The 20,508-nt window shown below is 55.7% G+C and overlaps 1 protein-coding gene across 2 annotated transcripts in view; it reads left to right on the top strand.

Moving 5' to 3' along the window:
- The window catches only part of LOC105472480 (lanosterol synthase), a 34,196-nt gene that overhangs the window by 9,056 nt on the left and 4,632 nt on the right, over nt 1-20,508 (top strand). For both annotated transcript variants that reach the window (XM_011725746.3, XM_071095869.1), the window contains exons 7-19: nt 1,769-1,904; nt 2,503-2,611; nt 2,990-3,108; nt 4,465-4,562; nt 5,252-5,279; nt 8,178-8,234; nt 9,292-9,363; nt 10,610-10,660; nt 11,314-11,463; nt 12,110-12,206; nt 12,941-13,046; nt 18,546-18,611; nt 19,075-19,155. In XM_011725746.3, coding sequence (XP_011724048.1) covers nt 1,769-1,904; nt 2,503-2,611; nt 2,990-3,108; nt 4,465-4,562; nt 5,252-5,279; nt 8,178-8,234; nt 9,292-9,363; nt 10,610-10,660; nt 11,314-11,463; nt 12,110-12,206; nt 12,941-13,046; nt 18,546-18,611; nt 19,075-19,155 — 1,170 coding nt within the window. The remainder of the gene's footprint in view (nt 1-1,768; nt 1,905-2,502; nt 2,612-2,989; nt 3,109-4,464; nt 4,563-5,251; nt 5,280-8,177; nt 8,235-9,291; nt 9,364-10,609; nt 10,661-11,313; nt 11,464-12,109; nt 12,207-12,940; nt 13,047-18,545; nt 18,612-19,074; nt 19,156-20,508) is intronic.

Raw genomic sequence — 20,508 nt, 5'->3', positions numbered from 1 at the left:
GCTGGGAGCCATGAGCCACTGCGCCCGGCCTTACCTGGTCTCTTTAACCACTGTCTTGTAACATTTTGTGGCTATCTATTGAAAGCAGTGAACATCTCCCCAGAAAACACTCATGCATATGAGTTTACCCCGTTATACATTTTGGTAAGTGAGACCCTGGAACCACACAGAGCCCCTGCTGGCTTCCTGGAGTGCTGTGGGAACCCTGGTGGGGATCTCCCCTAGAGAGCTGTCAGCACGGCTGGGGGTCCCAGCCGTGTTAGATGACTTTGGTGGAGGGGGGATCAAGCTAGCAGGAAGTGAAGGGACTGCTCAAGAGGGGACAGCAGTGTCCTGATACAAAGGCCGGGGGTTTCACCCCGGAAGCCAGTTTGGGTGGTGAGGGGAGGCATGGGGATGGCGAGATCACCCCCGGAGGGTAGACAGAGCTGACAGAGTAGGGGGCAGGGTAGGGCCATAGAACACATGGGTTGGGAGGTGTCCTGGGGCCATTCAGGTGCCAGCTGGACTCTGCACCTCACCCATGTGTAATGAGCAGCAGAGGAAGGACTGAGACGGCAGTCGGCACAGCTGCCAGGGCAGGAGGGGTATAGAGTCCACACGCTGGTGCTGGTGAGGGCGTCTCATCTGCTCCATTTGGTGGGGCCGTCAGTCAGTGCTGCTGCAGGAGCACACTAGGGTGCTGCTTGTCTTTGCTGGAGTTGCTTGGAGGGTGGGTTGGGAGGTGAAAGGAGGACCACAGACCTGAACCACTCCAGCTGTAGAAATGCTGGAAGTATAACCCAAAATGTAAAAAAAAAAAAAACACCCTTTTAAGTAAGTGGATGTGGAAGTGGGCCAAGGCCCGATGCCACAGTCAGGGAGCAGGGAAGGCTCAGCATTGCTCACCCTCCTGTGGCATCACATAAGGATGGGGGCTAGCAGGGAAAGGGTAGAGAAAACCTGAGGCACGCACAGACCCTGGGAAGCTGGTGGAACTGTGCTAATGTCAGCAGCCAGTGATCAAAGACCCAGGCCTTAGGGAGATTCCACAGACCTACAGTTAATTTTTTTCTTGAGATAGAGTCTCACTCTTGTCACCAGGCTGTGTGCAGTGGCACAATCTCGGCTCACTGCAACCTCCTCCTCCTAGGTTCAAGCGATTCTCCTGCCTCAGCCTCCCGAGTAGCTGGGACTAGAGTCACATACCACCATACCTGGCTAATTTCTGTGTTTTTAGTAGAGACAGGGTTTCGCCATGTTGGCTAGGCTGGTCTCAAACTCCTGACCTCAGGTGATTCACCAGCCTCGGCCTCCCAAAGTGCTGGGGTTATAGGCGTGAGCCACCGCTCCCAAAGTTTCTTAAACTTTTAAAAGTAAACTTTAAATTTTGGAGTGGTTTCCAATTTCTGGGAAAGTTGCAAAGACAGCCGAGAGTGTTCCCTAGGGCCCTCACACCATATCCTCATTGTTGATGTTTTATGTTACCAAGGTACGTTTGTTGTAGCTAAGAAACCCACAGACAATCCTAAGCCTTTAGGAGCTCCATCACCTGGCTTTAGTATGCAAAATGCTGACCAAACTAGGAGGTGCAGCTCCTCGGAGGGTGCACCTGCAGTTCAACTGTCCCCCTCAGGAGCACGGTTGGGAAATGCCCGCAGATGCACTGACGTGGTGGGGAATAGCCATCCACCAGTGTTCATGCTTGGAAGGGCCCAAGGTATGGATGCTGGCGGAGGGGGCAGGTTTGAGTCTTGGGGTCTCCCACTGACTCCTGCCATTGCCCCAGGCTGTTTCCTGACTGGGCACCGGCACACCCCTCCACACTCTGGTGCCACTGCCGGCAGGTGTACCTGCCCATGAGCTACTGCTATGCCATTCGGCTGAGTGCCACGGAGGACCCGCTGGTCCAGAGCCTCCGCCAGGTAGGACCTCATCAGGGAACAAAGTGAGGGCCTCTGGGGCTGGGACCCACAGGGCCTGGGGCTTCTGGAATCCAACCACACCTGTCCACTCACCTGGCGGCCCTGTGGAGCCGAGAGCCCTGTGATCAGAGCAGAGCCTCCACCTTCCTCCATTCTGTAATAAATAGTGAGCAAGCTCTGCCCAGAGGGGACTTGTGCTGTGGGACAGGCAGCAGCTGTAGCCCAGGGTTCCTGGGGGTACTTCCAGGACTCAAGGGATGCAGGAGGCAGATGCGCACTGTGTGCTCTGGAAGCAGGCCTGAGGCGGGGTTTGAGGTGCAGGATGTTTATCAGGCCTGCCTTGGGGAAGGAGGAGGGGCAGAGGGAGGAAATGAGCTTCTGGGCAGACCTGGGGCTCACGGAGCTGGGGAGCTCCTCGGAGCAGTCTTCACACAGGGGGCCTTCATGTGCCCTTGGGGTCAGTTGCTGGAGGGACCCCCACCCAGGAAGGGACTAGCCCGGGGCCCTGAGGGCATGTGGTGGGAGGCCACCCCTCCTGGTTTGAGCCAGGCCTGCCGGGTGCCCCCAGGCCCCAAGGCTCAGACACTGCCCCCACCAGGAGCTCTATGTGGAGGACTTCGCCAGCATCGACTGGCTGGCACAGAGGAACAACGTGGCCCCCGACGAGCTGTACACGCCCCACAGTTGGCTGCTCCACGTGGTGTATGGTGAGCACCTCCTGATGGGCTGGCAGGGCAGCCGGGGGTCAGGGTGTTGCCCATTCATTCACGTACTCATCCCCTGCCAGTGGCACTGGGCCACCCGCTCTGTGCCAGGCCCCGGGGTGGGATCTCATCGCCCTGCCCCTCCCCACCGAGAGCCAGCTGGTCTTCCACTCTCAGGAGCCCACCCTGTGCAAGGGTGTGTGGTAGGAGGGTGTGCGGCAGCCCCTCCTGGGCAGGGAAGGAGGAGCTCGGAGACCAGGCCTGGGGGTGGGTTGTGGGGGAACCCTGGGGAGGGGCAAGTCCGGGTGCTGCAGTGCACGGGGCTCCAGGCCGAGGCCAGTGTCATGGTGTCTGGCATCCGCTGACCCGCATCCCCTGCAGCACTCCTCAACCTGTATGAGCGCCACCACAGTGCCCACCTGCGGCAGCGGGCCGTGCAGAAGCTGTATGAACACATTGTGGCTGACGACCGATTCACCAAGAGCATCAGCATTGGCCCGGTCAGTGCCCCTGCCTGGCTGCTGACTGCAGCCCCTGAGGGTTAAGGTCTGAGAGTCAAGTCCTGGAGGCCGGGCTGTGAGCTGGGAGTGGGGTCTCCTGGAGCACCTCCATTTGGGAGGTGGCCCTCCGATCTCACAAATGTTTGAGGGCCTCTGTCCTGGTCCCCTGCATGCCCAGCTCAGTGAAGCCGCCCCACCACACTCGACTTTTCCTTCCATCCCCCACCAGCTCTTGTCCTCAGTGTGCCTGGACACTCTACTGGAGGCCCCTTCCTGAGATCCTGCTGGCTAGGTGGGAGGGGTGCTTTTTCCTCACTTGGTTCCCTCCGAATTCCTCTCCCCAAATAGTTCATCATTCGCCATTCTCCCATCCGGTTTAGACATGCCCAGGGTGGGTGGGGGTAGCAGGGTCCTTGGGTTCCACTCCTGATTCTTCCTGCCTAGCTAGGGACTTGGAGCGCTAGCCTCTGTGGGGCCTGCAGGGGGCCAGGTGTGGGCCAGTTCAGTGACCTTGGAGGTGCAGTCCCCGGGCTACTGGTGCAGGGCCGCCTCCTGACAGAGTCAGCAGCTCCTGGGCTGTGCCGTAGCTGCTGCGGCGTAGTGGGTCGGCCTGGGCATTCTCTAGACATACCCAGGTGGCACTGGCCACTGAGTCCCACCCTGACACTGCATCTCGGGTTTTTGGGGCCTCTTGCCACCTCAGTGAATCACCAGTTCTGACGGACCCTGTAGCGGGTCCCTCGTTTGCTGCTCAGCAGTGGTGTGGTTCTTTGTGGGTTTTGGTTTAATCCCACGTAGAGGACATCTGTACTAAATGCATAGAAACACGCTTACAATTGGATCTTGACTTGTGAGATCCATAAGTAAAAAGTTGGGGGCCTCTGGAACGTTCTGTTCTGAGGAAGAAGGGGGGCAATCGGTCCCTACTGCTACAGTCCTGTCTTCGCATCTCTTCTTGGGCCCCTCAGGCCCCGTCCTCTGTCCCCTGTGTTGTCTCTAAGGCACCTGGTAGCCCACGCCCCTCTGGCTTCTCCTGGAACCCTTTGCTGCTCCCTGATGGAGTGCCGGTCAGTCCTCACACGCTAAGCCAGGCTGTGGACTCGGCCGACACTGCCTTTGTCTGAGTCAGGTCCTGGGGACACAGTTGTTGCCCATCGTCACTCAGGAAACGCCTGTTAGAGCAGAAGGCCCCTGTCCTGGCCCTGAGTGAGCTGTACAGGACCTTATCCCTGGGGTCTGCTGTGGTTCTGGACGGGACCTTGTCCCTGGGGGCTGCTGTGGGTCTGGACGGGACCTTGTCCCTGGGGGCTGCTGTGGGTCTGGAGCAGAGCCCTGACAGGGCTGTGTCGCCTGCAGATCTCGAAAACCATCAACATGCTTGTACGCTGGTATGTGGACGGGCCCGCCTCCACTGCCTTCCAGGAGCACGTCTCCAGAATCCCGGACTATCTCTGGTGAGTGTGGCTGGGATGTGCTGGTGAGGACTCTCACGAAGGCTGGGTCTGAGCCCCGGCTGCGTCCCAGTGAGGGGGCCCCCATGGTGCCATCTGGGAATGCTGCCAGGGAATACCACCGGGCACCAGCAGTGTCAGGGCTTGTGGAAGCCACTGAGGGTTGTCTTTGAATTGGAAGATTTGCCACCCAGTGGAAGCGTGGGGTGGTCCCAGAAGGTAGAGTGAGGAAGGGGGTGGTAGGTAGCAGGGCAGCTTCAGGTTGGTGTCAGGGAGGCCTGTGGACAAGGGGAGCTTGTCAGCCACGGACTGTGCCCTGGAGGTGGGGCCGCTGTCATGGAGGGCACAGAGCCGTCCCACAGTGGGAAGCCTCCGTGTGCAGGCCTCTTCCTCTGGTCCCTCGGCACTGCACGAGGGCGGCAGGGATGGCGCAGCCTGGGGTCAGGGAGCCTCCCACTGCCCCTTGCCTTGGGTGTGCCCCTCCTGGGTGAGTGTGTCCTGTCTTCCATAGAGTGTGGCCCTCATGCCCAGCAGCCCAGCAGCCCAGCTGGGGTGGTATCCAGGCCAGTGCCAGGCCTCGGGGGAGGGGACAGACCCCCTCTCTGGGACCCTCCTGGGTGCAGGGTCTGGGTAGCCAGCTGGGCTTCCAGCTTTCTCCCTGCACCTGACTTGGGCTTTTTTTGTCCTCACAGGATGGGCCTTGACGGCATGAAAATGCAGGTAAGGGCTGCAGGACTGCGGCTGCCTGCTTCCTTTGCAATCATTTCTACCCTCTATTATTTTTCCTTTGGGGTTCAGAAATAACTCCTCCTGGACCAGGTCCCGGCAGCGCGTGACCAGAGGCTGCGTCAGTTGAGGTCTCTGGCCGTGTCCCTGTGGGTGCGCACAGTTCTCGAATGTCTGCAGCTCTCCTGTCTGCTTTTTGCCCTGATGGTCTGAGTGGGCTCAACTGTGTAACGACAGACCCAGAGCTGCAGAAGCTCTCATCTTGTTACTGTGGCAGGAGGTGGCTCTGCTTCGTGGGGGCTTCTCCTCCGTGCACTCTTAATTTAAGAGGCTCCTTCTTCAGGTCCTGAGTGGACAGGACAGGAGCCTGGAGGACCGTGTTGGCCTGTGGCCAGGCCTGGGAGCTCCCCGAGGACTTGGCCTGAGTGGGCTGGAACCCAGTCATGAGGGGCACCAAGCACAAGAGAGTGGGGAGGCCGGTGTGAGATCCTGGCTGACGTTGGTCCTGTCCTGGCTCTGGGGGCCCTATAGACCCCAGTCCTGTCCGATTGGGCTGAGCCTGCGCCCCTTTGTGCATTGACACAGTGGGTGTGTCAGAAACCCAGGAAGTGTTGCCCTGTGCCTTGTGGTCTAAGGAGGGTTACACCCTGCGGGGCCTGTCTTCTGTCCCTCACACTGATTCAGTGTGGGAATATGGTGTCTCCAGAGGTGTCCTGGGTGTCACATTTGGGATAGACACACATGGGCCCAGCACTGCCCACCCCAGGGCTACCCTTGGTGCCAGGTGCCCCCAGCCACGAGCTTTTACCCAGCTGGCCTTGAGCTCTCCAGAGGCTCCCTGGACACTGTCTGTGTTTTGTGAAAAGGTTTTCAAAACACATGCAAGGTAGAGGTGAGTAACAAGCCCTAGAGCAGGCCGTGGCCTCCCTGGCCCTCCCTATCCAACCCTCCCTGTCCCTCCATCCCTGTCCAGCCCTCCCTGTCCAGCCCTCCCTGACCCTCCCTCACCCTCCCTCCCTGGTCCTCCCTGTCCCGCCCTCCCTGACCCTCCTCCCTGATCCTCCCTGTCCCTCCCTGACCCTTCTCCCTGACCCTCCCTGTCCGGCCCTCCCTGACCCTCCCTCCCTGGTCCTCCGTGTCCCACCCTCCCTGTCCAGCCCTCCCTGTCCGGCCCTCCCTGACCCTCCCTCCCTGGTCCTCCCTGTCCCTCTGTGACCCTCCTCCCTGACCCTCCCTGTCCGGCCCTCCCTGACCCACCCTCCCTTGTCCTCCCTGTCCCTCTGTGACCCTCCTCCCTGACCCTCCCTGTCCCACATCTCCGACTCCTCAGTGCACCTCAAGCTGATGAGGGCGTCTGTGTTTTTACAAAATTGCTCTGAGGTTGTCACACCCAACAAACTTCATGACGGTTCCTAAGTGTAGTCCTCACGTTATGGCTGGTGTGTGTGAATCAGGATTCAGGCCATTCACACAGGCCTTTGGTTGTTGGTCTTTGAGCTCCTGTTAGTCCAGCAGTCTCTGTGGTCTCTTTTCTCCTCCTGGAAGATTTGTCCCTGAAGGGCTTCACATTCCAGATCTGACTGGTTGCTCCTGCTGTTCCCTGAGTTTTTGTAAACTGGCCAGGCCCTGAGGCTTGATCCCATTGTGTTTCTTTGGCGAGAATGCTTTTCTGGTGGTCCCTGCCTAGTCCCTCCAGTGCGTGGTATCTGGATGCCTCTGCCACACACCACCCTCTGCCCAGTCCCTATGTCTGTCTTGGTCAGTGCCCAGCTCTGTCTCACTAGGGTTTGGTCACCGGCCTTTTGAACTGAGACCAGAGTGTGTACCTGTGAGCCCAGCTCGGGGTGAGATATGAGGTGGGGCCTTCCCAGCCCTGTGCAGAATTCCCATCACCTCCAGGTGTACTCATTAGCCGGGCGCGGTGGCTCACGCCTGTAATCCCTATACTTTGGGAGGCCGAGGAGGGCAGATCACGAGATCAGGAGATTGAGACCATCCTGGCCAACGTGGTGAAACCCCAACTCTACTAAAAAATACAAAAAAAATTAGCCAGGCGTGCTGGCGGGCACCTGTGGTCCCAGCTACTCCGGAGGCTGAGGCAGGAGAATGGCGTGAACCCAGGAGGCGGAGGTTGCAGTGAGCTGAGATCGCACCACTGCTCTCCAACTGGGGCGATAGAGTGAGACTTCATCTCAAAAAAAAAAAGAAAGGCCGGGCGCGGTGGCTCAAGCCTGTAATCCCAGCACTTTGGGAGGCCGAGGCGGGCGGATCACAAGGTCAGGAGATCGAGACCACAGTGAAACCCCGTCTCTACTAAAAATACAAAAAATTAGCCGGGCGCGGTGGCGGGCGCCTGTAGTCCCAGCTACTCAGGAGGCTGAGGCAGGAGAATGGCGGGAACCCGGGAGGCGGAGCTTGCAGTGAGCCGAGATCGCGCCACTGCACTCCAGCCTGGGCAACAGCGTGAGACTCCGTCTCAAAAAAAAAAAAAAAAAAAAAAGAAATGGGGGTCATTTCCAAGCGTCACCATGACTGAGGTGCGCTGCTGTCACTGGGTGAGAGCAGCTGGATGCTCTGTGTGTGGGTACTGGAGCCTCTGACGGATCGTCCAGTCCTAGAAGTGTCCTCAGAGGGACGCTGTCCTTCCTGGTGGCCCATGAAGGAAGGGGGGCGCTCCACGAGGCTCCCCAACCTGTGTCTGCCTGCAGGGCTCAGCCTTCTCTGAGGCCCTTGTCAGCCATGAGGGGTGCCCAGGGCTCAGAGCCTGAGGCTGAGTGTTGGCTGGGTGGGAGCCCCCACACCTGGCCCTCAGGTGCCCATTGGATCCTGGAGGCAGTGGCTGGGAGTGGGAGGGGCTGCACCCGCTGCTGTAACACCGTCCTTTGTGTGTAGGGCACCAACGGCTCACAGATCTGGGACACCGCCTTCGCCATCCAAGCTCTGCTTGAGGTTCGTGGCTCCCCTTTTCTCAGCCTCAGCTGACCTTCCTGTGCACGTGAGCCCACACGTTCACCTGAGGGCAGCACTGCTGACCACACGGTTGCCACTCCTTGGTATTTCCAGTGACCTGGGCTCTGGCCTCTGGCTTCAGATGGTCATGCTGTGGAGGGGGCGGCCTTGGCCAGCAGCCCTGGGTGTTGGGCTGGGTCGGGGGCCTTGGGAGGGCAGGGGCTGGAGGCCGTGTGAGAAGGGGAGCCTGGTGAAGGCTGTTTCTGAGAGTGCAGGCAGGAGTGGGACTCCAGGCTCTTCTTAGAACTGGAACTGCTCTGGCCAGGCACGGTGGCTCACGCCTGTGATCCCAGCACTTTTGGGAGGCCGAGGTGGGTGGATCACAAGGTCAGGAGTTCAAGACCAGCCTGGCCAAGATGGTGAAACCCCGTCTCTACTAAAAATACACAAAAATTAGCCGAGCGTGATGGTGGGCACCTATAATCCCAGCTAGTTGGGAGGCTGAGGGAGAGAATTGCTTGAACCTGGGAGGTGGAGGTTGCAGTGAGCCAAGATTGTACCACTGCACTCCAGCCTGGGTGACAGAGTGAGACTCTGTCTCAAAAAAAAAAAAAAAAAAAAAAAAAAGAGAACTGGAACTGCTTGTGCTTGTTATGGGCATTCTCCAGCCAGTACTGGAGAAAAACAAGAGTGGATTTTTACGCTGGTGGGAGTGAGGTCAGTGGGATTCCGAAAGTGTTTCTGGAGAGTCCTGAGGGCTGGGCCACGCAGGGTGCTGGAGACCCCCTGGCGTAGATGCTGGCCAGGCAGGTGGGTGCTGGCATCCATAAATGGTCTCTTCTGCGCCCTTCCATCTTCAGTCATATCTCATGGACTTTGGCTTTTTTGTCTTTAAAGGTAAGTGCAACAAGAAACCCTGGCACTGTCTAGAGATGTCCGTCAGTTTGATTCTGGTTCCCAGTGAGGGCGGGATGTGGCCAGGACCATCGGGAAACCAGTCCAGCCGTGCTGGCCGTGCAGGGGCAGCTCAGCCTCTCTGTCCTACTGTTTCTTCCAGGCAGGTGGGCACCACAGGCCCGAGTTTTCGTCCTGCCTGCAGAAAGCACACGAGTTCCTGCGACTCTCGCAGGTGAGGCCAGTGCCTGGGGCTCTGAGGGGGCTGAAGAGGGGGATCAGGGCCGGGAGCTCCTGCAGGCAGAAGTGCCCACCTCACCTCCACCCTGCCCTATTTCCTGCACTGGTTTTTCAGGTCACCCCCACCCTCCCCTCCCCTCCCCTCCCTAGCCCCTGCTCTACCCACCAGTCCTCCTCGGGCTGGCCTCACCTGGGGCAGCTCTTGGAGGCCTTCAGGGTGCTGGAGGTGCTGGCAGTTTCTGCATCCTGCTCATGTTGGAGCCACTGTGTGCAGGGGCCAGGCACGGGCAGGGGCTGTGTACCCTGAGCTGCACAGCCTACACGGCACCTCCATGTCTCTGAAGCACCTCTGCCCACGGAGGTGATGCCAGCCTGTGGACTTTTCCTCCTGAGACTGCAGCGAAAGCCCCGGTCCATCCTGCCAGATCAGCTGCCCACAGACCCTGCCCGAGCCCCTAGTTTGACCTCAGTATCTCTCACACATGTCTGCACGCCAGTCTGCAGCCACAGTCATCCCATACATGCACCCCAACCTCCCATGTCTCCCATGCCTCAGCCAGTGTCCCTCTGCCTGGAACCACTGCCCCCCAGCGCCATCTCCCACCCTTCACCTCTCACCAGGACGTTCTTCTGCAGGGCTTCTGGGTCTTCCTGGCCTCCGTGTGGCCGAGGCTGGCACCCATCTTGGGCTCAAGCAGAGGAGGGGCATGGTCCTGTTGTGCCTGCCCCTATGGCAGCCTGCTCCTGCTCCTGCCTCCTGCCTCCTGCCGAGGACTTGCTCTGGGTGATGGGGACTTGGGGAGGCTGACTGAACCCTACTGCACTCCAGGCCTCTTTCCTTCTCACTGAGGTGAGAGGCAGCCCAGGAGCTGAGGTCCATGGAGCTGGGGTTGTTCAGGAGGCAGCGGGGGCCCCTGGCACAGAGCACACCCGCAGAGACCTGGGCCCCCTCCCTGCCTTCTGGCCAGTGGGGAGATCACAGGGGAGTCAGGTGCCTCCCGTCTGGGCTGGTTTCAGCCCTCGATGGCCAGTCACGTTTCTCAGCAGCCGTGGGTGGTGAGCTGAACAGGTGCGGGCCCTCGGGTGCCTCGCAGCACCATGATGGCTATGGCCGGCAGAGTAAGCTCCCGGGCACGTCCTGCCTCTCCGGTCCTGCCCAGTCTGTCTCAGTGATGTCCCAGATGGGGATGTCCCGTGGTGACATGTTCTCTGCTTCCACATTTACCCTCGGTGCTGCCCAGGTCCCAGATAACCCTCCCGACTACCAGAAGTACTACCGCCAGATGCGCAAGGTATGCGGAAGCCAGCCCCATCCCTGCCCCGTCCCCAAGGGGAGGCCGCCCTCCGCAGGGTGGGTCCTTCCGTCTGAAGGGGGCTCTTCCTTTGGCGTCTCTGGGTGTCCTGCTGTGGTAGACGCCTGGCGTGGGGGCCCATGCCTCATGTTGCTGAGCTGCCTGGCACATGGGGCACAGTTGGCTTGCACACGTGGCTGTGCCTCAGAGCGGTTCAGGTGGTCACGGCACACGTAGGCTTCGGAAGGACAGCCGAAGTGTAGTCAGGGCGTCCGGGGAAGGAGAGGGAAGAAGCAGACCTCAGGGCCCGGGTGGGCTGTGACCACAGGTGCAGGCTGTGAAGTTAGGCATGGACACAGCTGCTGCTGCCTGTTTACGATGGGGTGGGGGTCACCTGGGCCCCATCCTATCCGTCATGAGATCTGAAGGTGTTGAGGGTGTGAGCTGCACCCCTGAGGGTCCCTATGCTGGAAGCTGGAGGTCTGTCTGGATGTACCCAGCTTGGGGCCCTGGCTATACACACACCTTTGGTGGATGGGCCCCTGCCCTGACCGGGTGCTCTGTGGTGGGGACGGATGCGTGCGGCTGTGGGGTGGGTCTGAGAACTGGGGTGTGGACACCCCCAACCTGGGGTCACGGCTTGTGCTCTGCAGGGTGGCTTCTCCTTCAGCACGCTGGACTGCGGCTGGATCGTTGCTGACTGCACGGCTGAGGCCTTGAAGGCTGTGCTGCTCCTGCAGGAGAAGTGTCCCTATGTCACCGAGCACATCCCCCGAGAGCGGCTCTGCGATGCTGTGGCTGTGGTGAGGCTGTGGTCCCAGCAGCCCTGTCCATACATCGTGTCCCGCAGAGAGCTGCGTGCTTACTTCCACTCCCGTGGGCTCCGGCCCAGCACACGCTCTGGCCGGGCCGTAGGAGCTTGTCCTTGGACAGCGTCTATATGTGGAGAACTGTGAGCTCTGGCTGGACCCCTAGGGGCCTTGCTGGGCTGTGTGCACAGGGCCCTGCACTGTGGAGCTGGTGTCCAGCCCAACCACTGATGCTTGCAGGAGCCGGTGTGGCCCGCAAGTTTTCTGTCTGGTGGTTTCCGCTGGGTGTCTGAAGAAGGAATTTGTTGGTTCTGGTGCCACATCCTTTCAGCACATCTGGCTTTTGTGTGTGTTTCCCAGTGGAGACCCTGCCCTAATCTGGCAGCACACACTTGGTTTCTAAGTCACGGCACGTGTGGGGGCATATTCCCTGGTGGGTGTGCACGGAGGCCCTGATGGCTGAGGTTGCAGCTACTGCTTGGGGCACCCAAGGGCTCGGTTAACGTGGAAATCGGGTCTCCACCCTCTGCTCCTGCCCCATCGGTTGTCAGCCCTAGTGTTGCCTCTAGAGAGTTCCGCTGTGGCCTGGGTGCCTGTGTCTCAGGACGTGGGTGAGTTCTCGGGTGCTGTGTGATTTCAGCTGCTGAGCATGAGGAATCCCGACGGAGGGTTCGCCACCTATGAGACCAAGCGTGGGGGGCACTTGCTGGAGCTGCTGAACCCCTCGGAGGTCTTCGGTGAGTGGTCGGCCAGCGCTGTGGCACACAAACCCAGGGTTGGCCAGCGCTGTGGCACACAAACCCAAGGCCAGCCAGCGCCGTGGCACACAAACCTGGGGTTGGCCAGTGCTGTGGTGCACAAACCCGGGGACCAGCTTTTCCCCCTTGCCCAAGGCTGCAAGGCCCAGGTTCACCAGCAGATCTGTCTGGAACCCTCCCTCAGCCCAGGCCGTTCTGCGCTCCTCCATCCCGGGGGGTGGCAGGATCCTTGTGTTGTGGATAGGAGGGCATCAGGTCAGACATAGGGGTCTGTGGAGGGTTCCGGTGAGATCCACAGCCTGGGCTGGTTCCCGCTCAGTCCACAGGGCTGTGTTCTGGGGGGGCTGCTGTGTGTCCAGAGCACCTGCAGGGAGGTGTTGGGGACTGAGGGGACCCATGCCATGGGCGGTAGGCTGCTGTGTGTGCGTGGTTGCCACTGTACTGGTCTTGGGGGAGGATCTAACCCCTGGTCCACCTCTGGGCACCTCACATATACCCCCCTTTCTGGTCCCATCACACGTGGCTTTTTGGGGTGGGGTCACAGCTTTCTGCTGTGTTCCCCTCATCTTCGCTCTCACGTAGCACAGGTGTGTGTCCTGGGCCGGCCAGTGTTTGCTTTGGAGGTTGGTCAGGGAGGCAGGGTCCAGGCCTGGGATTTGGCCTGGGCAGCCAGGGTGAAACTCAACACCTTGGTTGTTCCCTCCCGTTCCCAGGGGACATCATGATTGACTACACGTATGTGGAGTGCACCTCCGCCGTGATGCAGGCGCTTAAGTATTTCCACAAGCATTTCCCGGACCACAGGGCAGCAGAGATCAGGTAAGGAGGGCCTCAGCCCAGGATGCTCTGCCACTCAGTGTGGGGGCTGCCAGGTCGGGGGCCACAACCCAGATGCATCATTCTCTAACACAGGGCCCTGGCGGCCCATCTCAGAAACAAAACTCATGGAAACGTGCAAGAGACTTCGGATGTTGTAGAATCCAGTCATATGCCCTGAAGCATGAAAATATCTCTTAGGGGCTCAGAATAGCACAATTATAACACACAAATGGATTTTCTCTCTCTCTTTTAATAATGTTAAAAAGACATTACATACCTAACTCCACCTGTGTCCCAGTAGCGGTTTTTAAGTAACCTTTCCTATTGGAGGGTAGCCAGTATTCAGAAAAGTGTACAGGTTGATCTTCCTGAAGTGAACAGGCGCTGGTGCCAACATTAGACATAGTGACGCCACCAGATCCCTCAGCTCGCCCCGTGAGGGGGCGCCCACATGCCTGCCAGGTCGTGGGCTCCTGTTGCTCGCTTTGAACCTTGTCTGGGTGGACTCCTGAGGTGTGGAATTCGTGTTGCCTTCTGCTCTCCTGCGTGTGGTTGGCCAGGTGGCTCGGGTCACAGCAGCGCTCTGTCCCTCGGGCCTTCGGTTGAACGCCGATGCCGCGCTGTGCAGCTGCCTGTTGTCAGCACCCAGGAAGATTTCAGTCTGGGTTATGATGAAGCGTCTACTGTGAACACTCTTGTACTTATCTTTTGGGGGCACCCGGGTACCCATTTCTCATGGTCACATACCTAGGAGTGGCATTGCTATGTTAGAGGGTACGTTATAGAGTATGTGGTTTTTGTAGGTTCTTTTTTTATCCTGTTACGATTCCTTTTTTTTACTTTTGTTAAACCTGGTGTAGACTCACCTTGGTCGTGATGCATTGTCCTTTTTATATATCGCTAGATTCAATTTGAAGAATATTTTGTTAGGATTTTAACAACTCTGGTTACAAGAGACAGTGGTCTATAATTTTTTTTTCTTTATAATGTTTTTGTCAGGTTTTCCTGTTAAGATGATGCTGGACTCAGGAAAGCAGTTGGAAAGTGTTTTTTAAAATACTCTTTAGAAGAATTTGTGTAGTATTCATAATATTTCTGCCTTAAATGTTTGGGGAAAATTACCGGAAATGCCAGTTGGGCCTGGAGTTTTCTTTGAGGAAAGGTTTTAAATTAGAAGTTCAATTTCTTTCCTTTTTTCTTTTTTTTTTTTTTTTTGAGATGGGGTCTAACTCTGTCACTCAGGCTGGAGTATGGTGTAATTTCTTTAATAGTTTATAGGACTGAGCAGATTTTCCATTTTTGTATCAGTCTGGTGAGTCTTCCCATTTCCACTCGGCTTTATACTGATTCGTGCAAACTTGCTCAGTGTCCTCTTGGATGGCTCTGAGCTCAACGCTGACGTCCTCCTCTTCCTTCTGAGAATCTTACACTGATCTTTTGAAAAAAACCATCTTAGTCTTTGATTCTGTTTTCAAAGAGACTTTATTTTTGGTTTCATCAGTTTCTATTCGTTGTTATTTTCTTTCTTTTTTTTTGTTTTTTTTTTTTTTGAGACGGAGTCTCGCTCTGTCACCCAGGCTGGAGTGCAGTGGCCGGATCTCAGCTCACTGCAAGCTCTGCCTCCCAGGTTTACGCCATTCTCCTGCCTCAGCCTCCCGAGTAGCTGGGACTGCAGGCGCCCGCCACCTCACCCGGCTAGTTTTTTTTGTATTTTTTAGTAGAGACGGGGTTTCATGGGGTTAGCCAGGATAGTCTCGATCTCCTGACCTTGTGATCCGCCCGTCTCGGCCTCCCAAAGTGCTGGGATTACAGGCGTGAGCCACCGCGCCCGGCCCTTTGTTTCTTAATTTTTTTGAGAAGGAGTCTTGCTCTGTCGCTCAGGTTGGACAGCAGTGGCGTGATCTCAGTTCACTGCAACCTCCGTCTCCTGGGTTCAAGCGATTCTCCTGCCTCAGCCTCCCGAGTAGCTGGGACTACAGGTGCTCGCCACGATGCCTGGCCAATATTTTGGTATTTTTATTAGAGACAGGGTTTTATCGTGTTGGCCAAGTTAGTCTTGAACTCCTGACCTCAGGTGATCCGCCTTCCTTGGACTCCCAAAGTGCTGGGATTATAGGTGTGAGCCACCACATCAGCCTTTGTTATTTTCTTTCTCCTTTATTTTTCTTGAATACTTAGATATTTGATGTTCAGGCTTTTATTGAAATACGCACTTAAGGCTATAAATGAGTTTTGATATATCATTCAGTTTGAAGTGTTTTCTGGTGCTCGCTGCGGTAGCACAGATACTCAAAGTGTTTTCTGTTTCTACTGTTCTTCTCTGTCCCCGCCTCTGGAACCCCCACAGGATTTCACTGCCCCAGTGTCCTCTGTGCTGTCCCCGCCTCTGGAACCCCCACAGGATTTCACTGCCCCAGTGTCCTCTGCACTGTCCCCGCCTCCGGAACCCCCACGGGATTTCACTGCCCCAGAGTCCTCTGCGCTGTCCCTGCCTCCGGAACCCCCACGGGATCTCACTGCCCCAGAGTCCTCTGCGCTGTCCCTGCCTCCGGAACCCCTTAGTAGCAAACACTGATATTTTTACTGTCTCCATAGTTTTGCCTTTCAGACTGACCTCTTTCACTTGGTAATAAGCATTTAAGATTCCTGAGTCTCTTTCCATGGCTCGATAGCACATTTCTTTTTAGTGCTGAATAATATCCCGTTGTCTGGACGTACCACAGTGTATCCATTCACCTACTAAGGTGAATGTCTTGCTTGCTTCCAAGTTTTGGCAACTGTGAATAAAGTTGCTGTCAATGTTGGCATGCACACAAGTTTTCAGCTCATCTGGGTAAATGCCACGGAGTGTGATTGCTGGATCCTGTGGTAAGAGTGTGTTTAGTTCTGTAAGAAGCTGCCAAACTGTATTCTAAAGTGGCTGCACCATTTGCGTTTCCACCAGCAATGATGAGCGTTCCTATTGCTCCACATCCTCACCAGTATTCGCTCTTGTGTTTTGGGTTTGAGCCTTTCTAAGAGGTGTGTAGTGGTAGCTCCTTGTTTCAATTTGCAATTCCCTAATGACATTATGTTAAAATCTTGTCGTATAGTTATTTGCCATCTGTATACCTTTTTCAATGACATGTCTGTCTTTGGCTCATTTTTAAATTGGGTTTTCTTATCGTTAAGTTCTAGTTCTTTGTATATTTTGGCCGCCAGTCCTTTATCAGATATGTCTTTCGCAAGTATTTTCTGCCCGTGTCTTGTCTTTTCATTCTATTAGTAGTATCTTTTGCAGAGCCAGTTTTCATTTTAATGAAGTCCAGCTTATCAATGTTCTCTTTCATGTATCATGTTTTTGGTGTTGTATCTAAAAAGTTACTGCCAAGCCCAAGGGTACCTAGATTTTTTTCCTGTGTTATCTTCTAGGAGTTTTTAAGTTTTGCATTTTACGTCGAGGTCCATCATTCATTTTGAGTTAACTTTTGTGAAGAGTTTATGGTTTGTGTTTAGATTTTCCAGTTGTTTTGGCATCGTCTGTCAAGAAGACTATTTTTGTACCATTTTGTTGCCTTTGTTTCTTTGTAAAAAATCAGTTGACTGCATTTGCATGGGTCTATTTCTGAGCTCTCCGTTCTGTTCCATTGATCTGTTTATTCTTCTCACCAATCCCACACTGTCTTGGTTCCTGTAGCTCTGGAGTAGGCCTTGAAGTCGGTTACTGTCAGTGTTCTCACTTTAGTGTTCTCTTTCAAAAGTGTTTTGGCTATTCTGGATTTTTTTCCCTCTCCATATACATTTTAGAATCTGTTTGTCGATAGTTTACAAAATAACTTGCTGAGACTTTGGTTGGGATTACACTGAATCTGTAGCTCAAGTTGGGAAGATCTTTTATTTCTTTCATCAGAATTTTATAGTTTTCATCATATATAGATCTCATACATATTTTGGTCTCGGCTCACTGCAAGCTCCGCCTCCCGGGTTCACGCCATTCTCCTGTCTTAGCCTCCCGAGTAGCTGGGACTACAGGCGCCCGCCACCACGCCCAGCTAATTTTCTGTATTTTTAGTAGAGATGGGGTTTCACCATGTTAGCCAGGATGGTCTCGATCTTCTGACCTCATGATCTGCCCGCCTCGGCCTCCCAAAGTGCTCGGATTACAGGCGTGAGCCACTGCACCCGGCTGTAGTTTCTCAGTTTTAATTTAGAGTTCTGTGTCTGTGTTCATGAGTGAGCCTGAAATTTTCACTTTTCCGTATCTTATTTCTCTGGGTTCCTAGAATGAACTAGAGAGTGTTCCTCCTATGTCTATTCTCTGAAAGAGTTTGTGTGAGATTAGAATGAGTGTATCTGATAATTTAGTAGCATTCATTTATAAAATTCCTAGGCCTAGAGTTTTTTTCTGGAAAAAGTTTACATTTTGACTCATTCTTTTAGTAGTTTTAGTACTGTTTAGGTTCTCTATTTCTTGATTGAGGCAGTTTTGGTAAGTTAATTTTTTCTAATTTGTAGATTTTTCTCTAAGTTTGCAAATGTAATACATAAAATTTGCTTCTCTTTTCTCACCATATCTGTAGTTCATTCCTTTTATCGCTAATATTACTAATTTGTACTTTGACTGTTTGTATTTGTTACCTGTTGCCAAGTATTAGTACAAACCTAGTGGCTTAGAACAGTGCACATTGATTACTTCACCATTTCTGTTGGTCAGAAGTCCAGGCGTGGCCTCGCGGGTCGTCCTCTGCCTCAGGGTCTCTCCGGGCTTCAGTCAGGGTGTTAGCCAGGACTGGGGTCTCTGCTGAGCTTCCAGTGAGGACAGATCTGCCTCTGGGCACACAGGGTCCTCGGCACGATCCCATTTCTCAGCTGGAGGCTACCGACGGCTGCTTGCTGCAGGGGCCTCTCTGGATGGCGTCTTCCCAAAAGCGAGGAGGAGGAGTTGGTAGAGGGAGTCTGCTAGCACCATGTGCAGTAACGCAGACCTCGGTCCCAGGACCGACACCCATCACCCCTGCCGAGATCTGCTGGTTAGAGGCAAGTCTCACGTCCCACAGGGTGACACTGGAGTAGACACTGCACTCCCGCCTTTTCAGAGAACCGGTTATTTTTTGGAAATATCAGTTAGATTTAGGATGGGTCTTCTTCGTCTTCTAAATCTATTGTTTTCTCTCTAATTGATTTTTTCCTGTTTTTATTTAGTTCACTTTTTTTGGTTTGCTCCTGCCTGGGTCACTGGATCTCAGTGATGCTGCTCCTGTTTGCAGCTGTGTCTGCAGGGGCTTCCCGAGGCCTTGCTTTCCCCTCACGTCCCTTTCTCAGACTCTGCCGATCTGCTTCCCGCTCTGGTGTCCTGTAGTTGCTTCTTTTTAAAACCCTCATAGGTCTGTGTAAACTGTTTATTTTTATGTGGTTTTTAAGGGAGACCATGCTCATTCTTTTGAGACCCTGGAATGGGTGGAATTGGGATAAACTGCCGTTTTACCGGAATGTTCACTGGACCAATCTCTTGTGTTCCAGGGAGACCCTCACGCAGGGCTTAGAGTTCTGTCGGCGGCAGCAGAGGGCCGATGGCTCCTGGGAAGGGTGAGTGAGCTCCGCCCGTGAGTGCGGACATGCATGGAATCCGGAAGTTTCTGCTGTCAAACACTGCATTCATAAATGTTGGGTTGTATGTTGGTGCTGCACCAGAAGTTTCTGGAAGTGAGCTGCCAGCCTGTGACTTCTGGGGGACCTCGTTCCTTTGTGGCATGCCTGGCCTTTGCCCTGGTGAAAGTTGCTCAGTACGTTGCTGGGCACAGCCAGGCTGCTGGGAGCACGCTGTGGGCTGAGCGTGGCTGTTCCCCTCCACCCCTTCTGCTTGCTCTTAGGTGTCTGGCTGGCTGGTGGGTCCAGCAGACAGAGCTGCTGTCTTCCATGGCCTTAATGCCTGAGGCACTGGAGTTGGTGGGCTGGCTGGGGCACGGGTAATTGTTGCAGAATGCCTGTTGTTTCACACCCCGGCTGTGAACAGGATGGAAGGGCTGAGGCTGTCCCTGTTTCCCTCTAGCTCCTGGGGGGTTTGCTTCACCTACGGCACCTGGTTTGGCCTGGAGGCCTTCGCCTGCATGGGGCAGACCTACCGAGACGGGTGAGTGCGTGCCTGTCCTCTGGTGGGCGGGGGTTCTCAACCCAACGCTGTCATGAGTGTTTTTTGCTTTGACATTTGATTTTAGGGGTGTTTTTGTTCATTTGTTTTTTGAGATGGAGTGTCACTCTGTCAACTGGGCTGACATGCGGTTAGTGGCATGATCCTGGCTCACTGCAGTCTCGAGCTCCTGGGCTCAAGCGATCCTCCTGAGTAGCTGGGACCACAGGCGCCTGCCACCACCCCAGGCTAATCGTTTAAAACTTTTATGTAGAGATGGGGTCTTGCCGTGTTGCTCACACTGGTCTGGGCTCAAGCGGTCTTCTTACCTCGGCCTTCCAAAGTGCTGGGGTTACAGGCATGAGCCACTGTGCCTGGCCTGTTTTTAATATTTTTAAACAGTGAGATAAGATCCCCTGTTGAAATGAGGGTGTTTCCCTGGTCCCACAGCGCTCCAGAGTTTCCTGACATGTATGCCGGAGGGACGCTTCTGGCCTCTGGCCCTTCCAGGCACACAGATGCCTTCCAACCCTGAGTAGGAGGATTAGGGTCCAGGGCCCCGCTGGACCGGGTTAGAAGGCAGGAGACCTCTGGTCGCAGCCCTGTCTCCAGCCGCCCCACTCTCCCAGCCCGGTCTCCAGCCGCCCCACTCTCTCCCAGCCCGGTCTCCAGCCGCCCCACTCTCTCCCAGCCCGGTCTCCAGCCGCCCCACTCTCTCCCAGTCCTGTCTCCAGCCGCCTCACTCTCTCCCAGCCCGGTCTCCAGCCGCCCCACTCTCTCCCAGCCCGGTCTCCAGCCGCCCCACTCTCTCCCAGCCCTGTCTCCAGCTGCCCCATTCTCTCCCAGCCCGGTCTCCAGCCGCCCCACTCTCTCCCAGCCCGGTCTCCAGCCGCCCCACTCTCTCCCAGCCCTGTCTCCAGCTGCCCCACTCTCTCCCAACCCTGTCTCCAACTGTCCCACTCTTTGCCGCATAGATGTTTAGGGGTGAGGAGCACCATACTTGGCTGGGTCCCAGCCCTGTCTCCAGCTGCCCCACTCTTTGCCGTGTGGATGTTTAGGGGTGTGGAGCACCGTGCTTGGCTGGGCAGCTTGTGAGACGCTGCTCCCAAGCACTGCAGACTTCGCTCAGCCTGACGCACCTGTGAGGCCACCCATAGCACTGGCATGTCCCTTTGTCCTCCCAGCGACTCGGGGAGGCAGGAGCATCTGTTCCCAGTTCACATCTGCAGAAGTCAAGCTCAGGGGTTTCAGTAGTGGCCTATGGCCCTTAGGTAGGGCGGCTCCTCCCCATACCCTAAGGCAGCCTGCTAGGGTGAGAAGCCAGGGGTCTGGGACCTTCCTTGGTGTGATGTGTCT

This window comes from Macaca nemestrina, chromosome 4 (assembly GCF_043159975.1).
Source record: "Macaca nemestrina isolate mMacNem1 chromosome 4, mMacNem.hap1, whole genome shotgun sequence".
Lineage (NCBI taxonomy): Eukaryota > Metazoa > Chordata > Mammalia > Primates > Cercopithecidae > Macaca > Macaca nemestrina.
The sequence above is the reverse complement of the archived record's forward strand: the minus strand, read 5'-3'. Positions and strand labels throughout refer to the sequence as shown.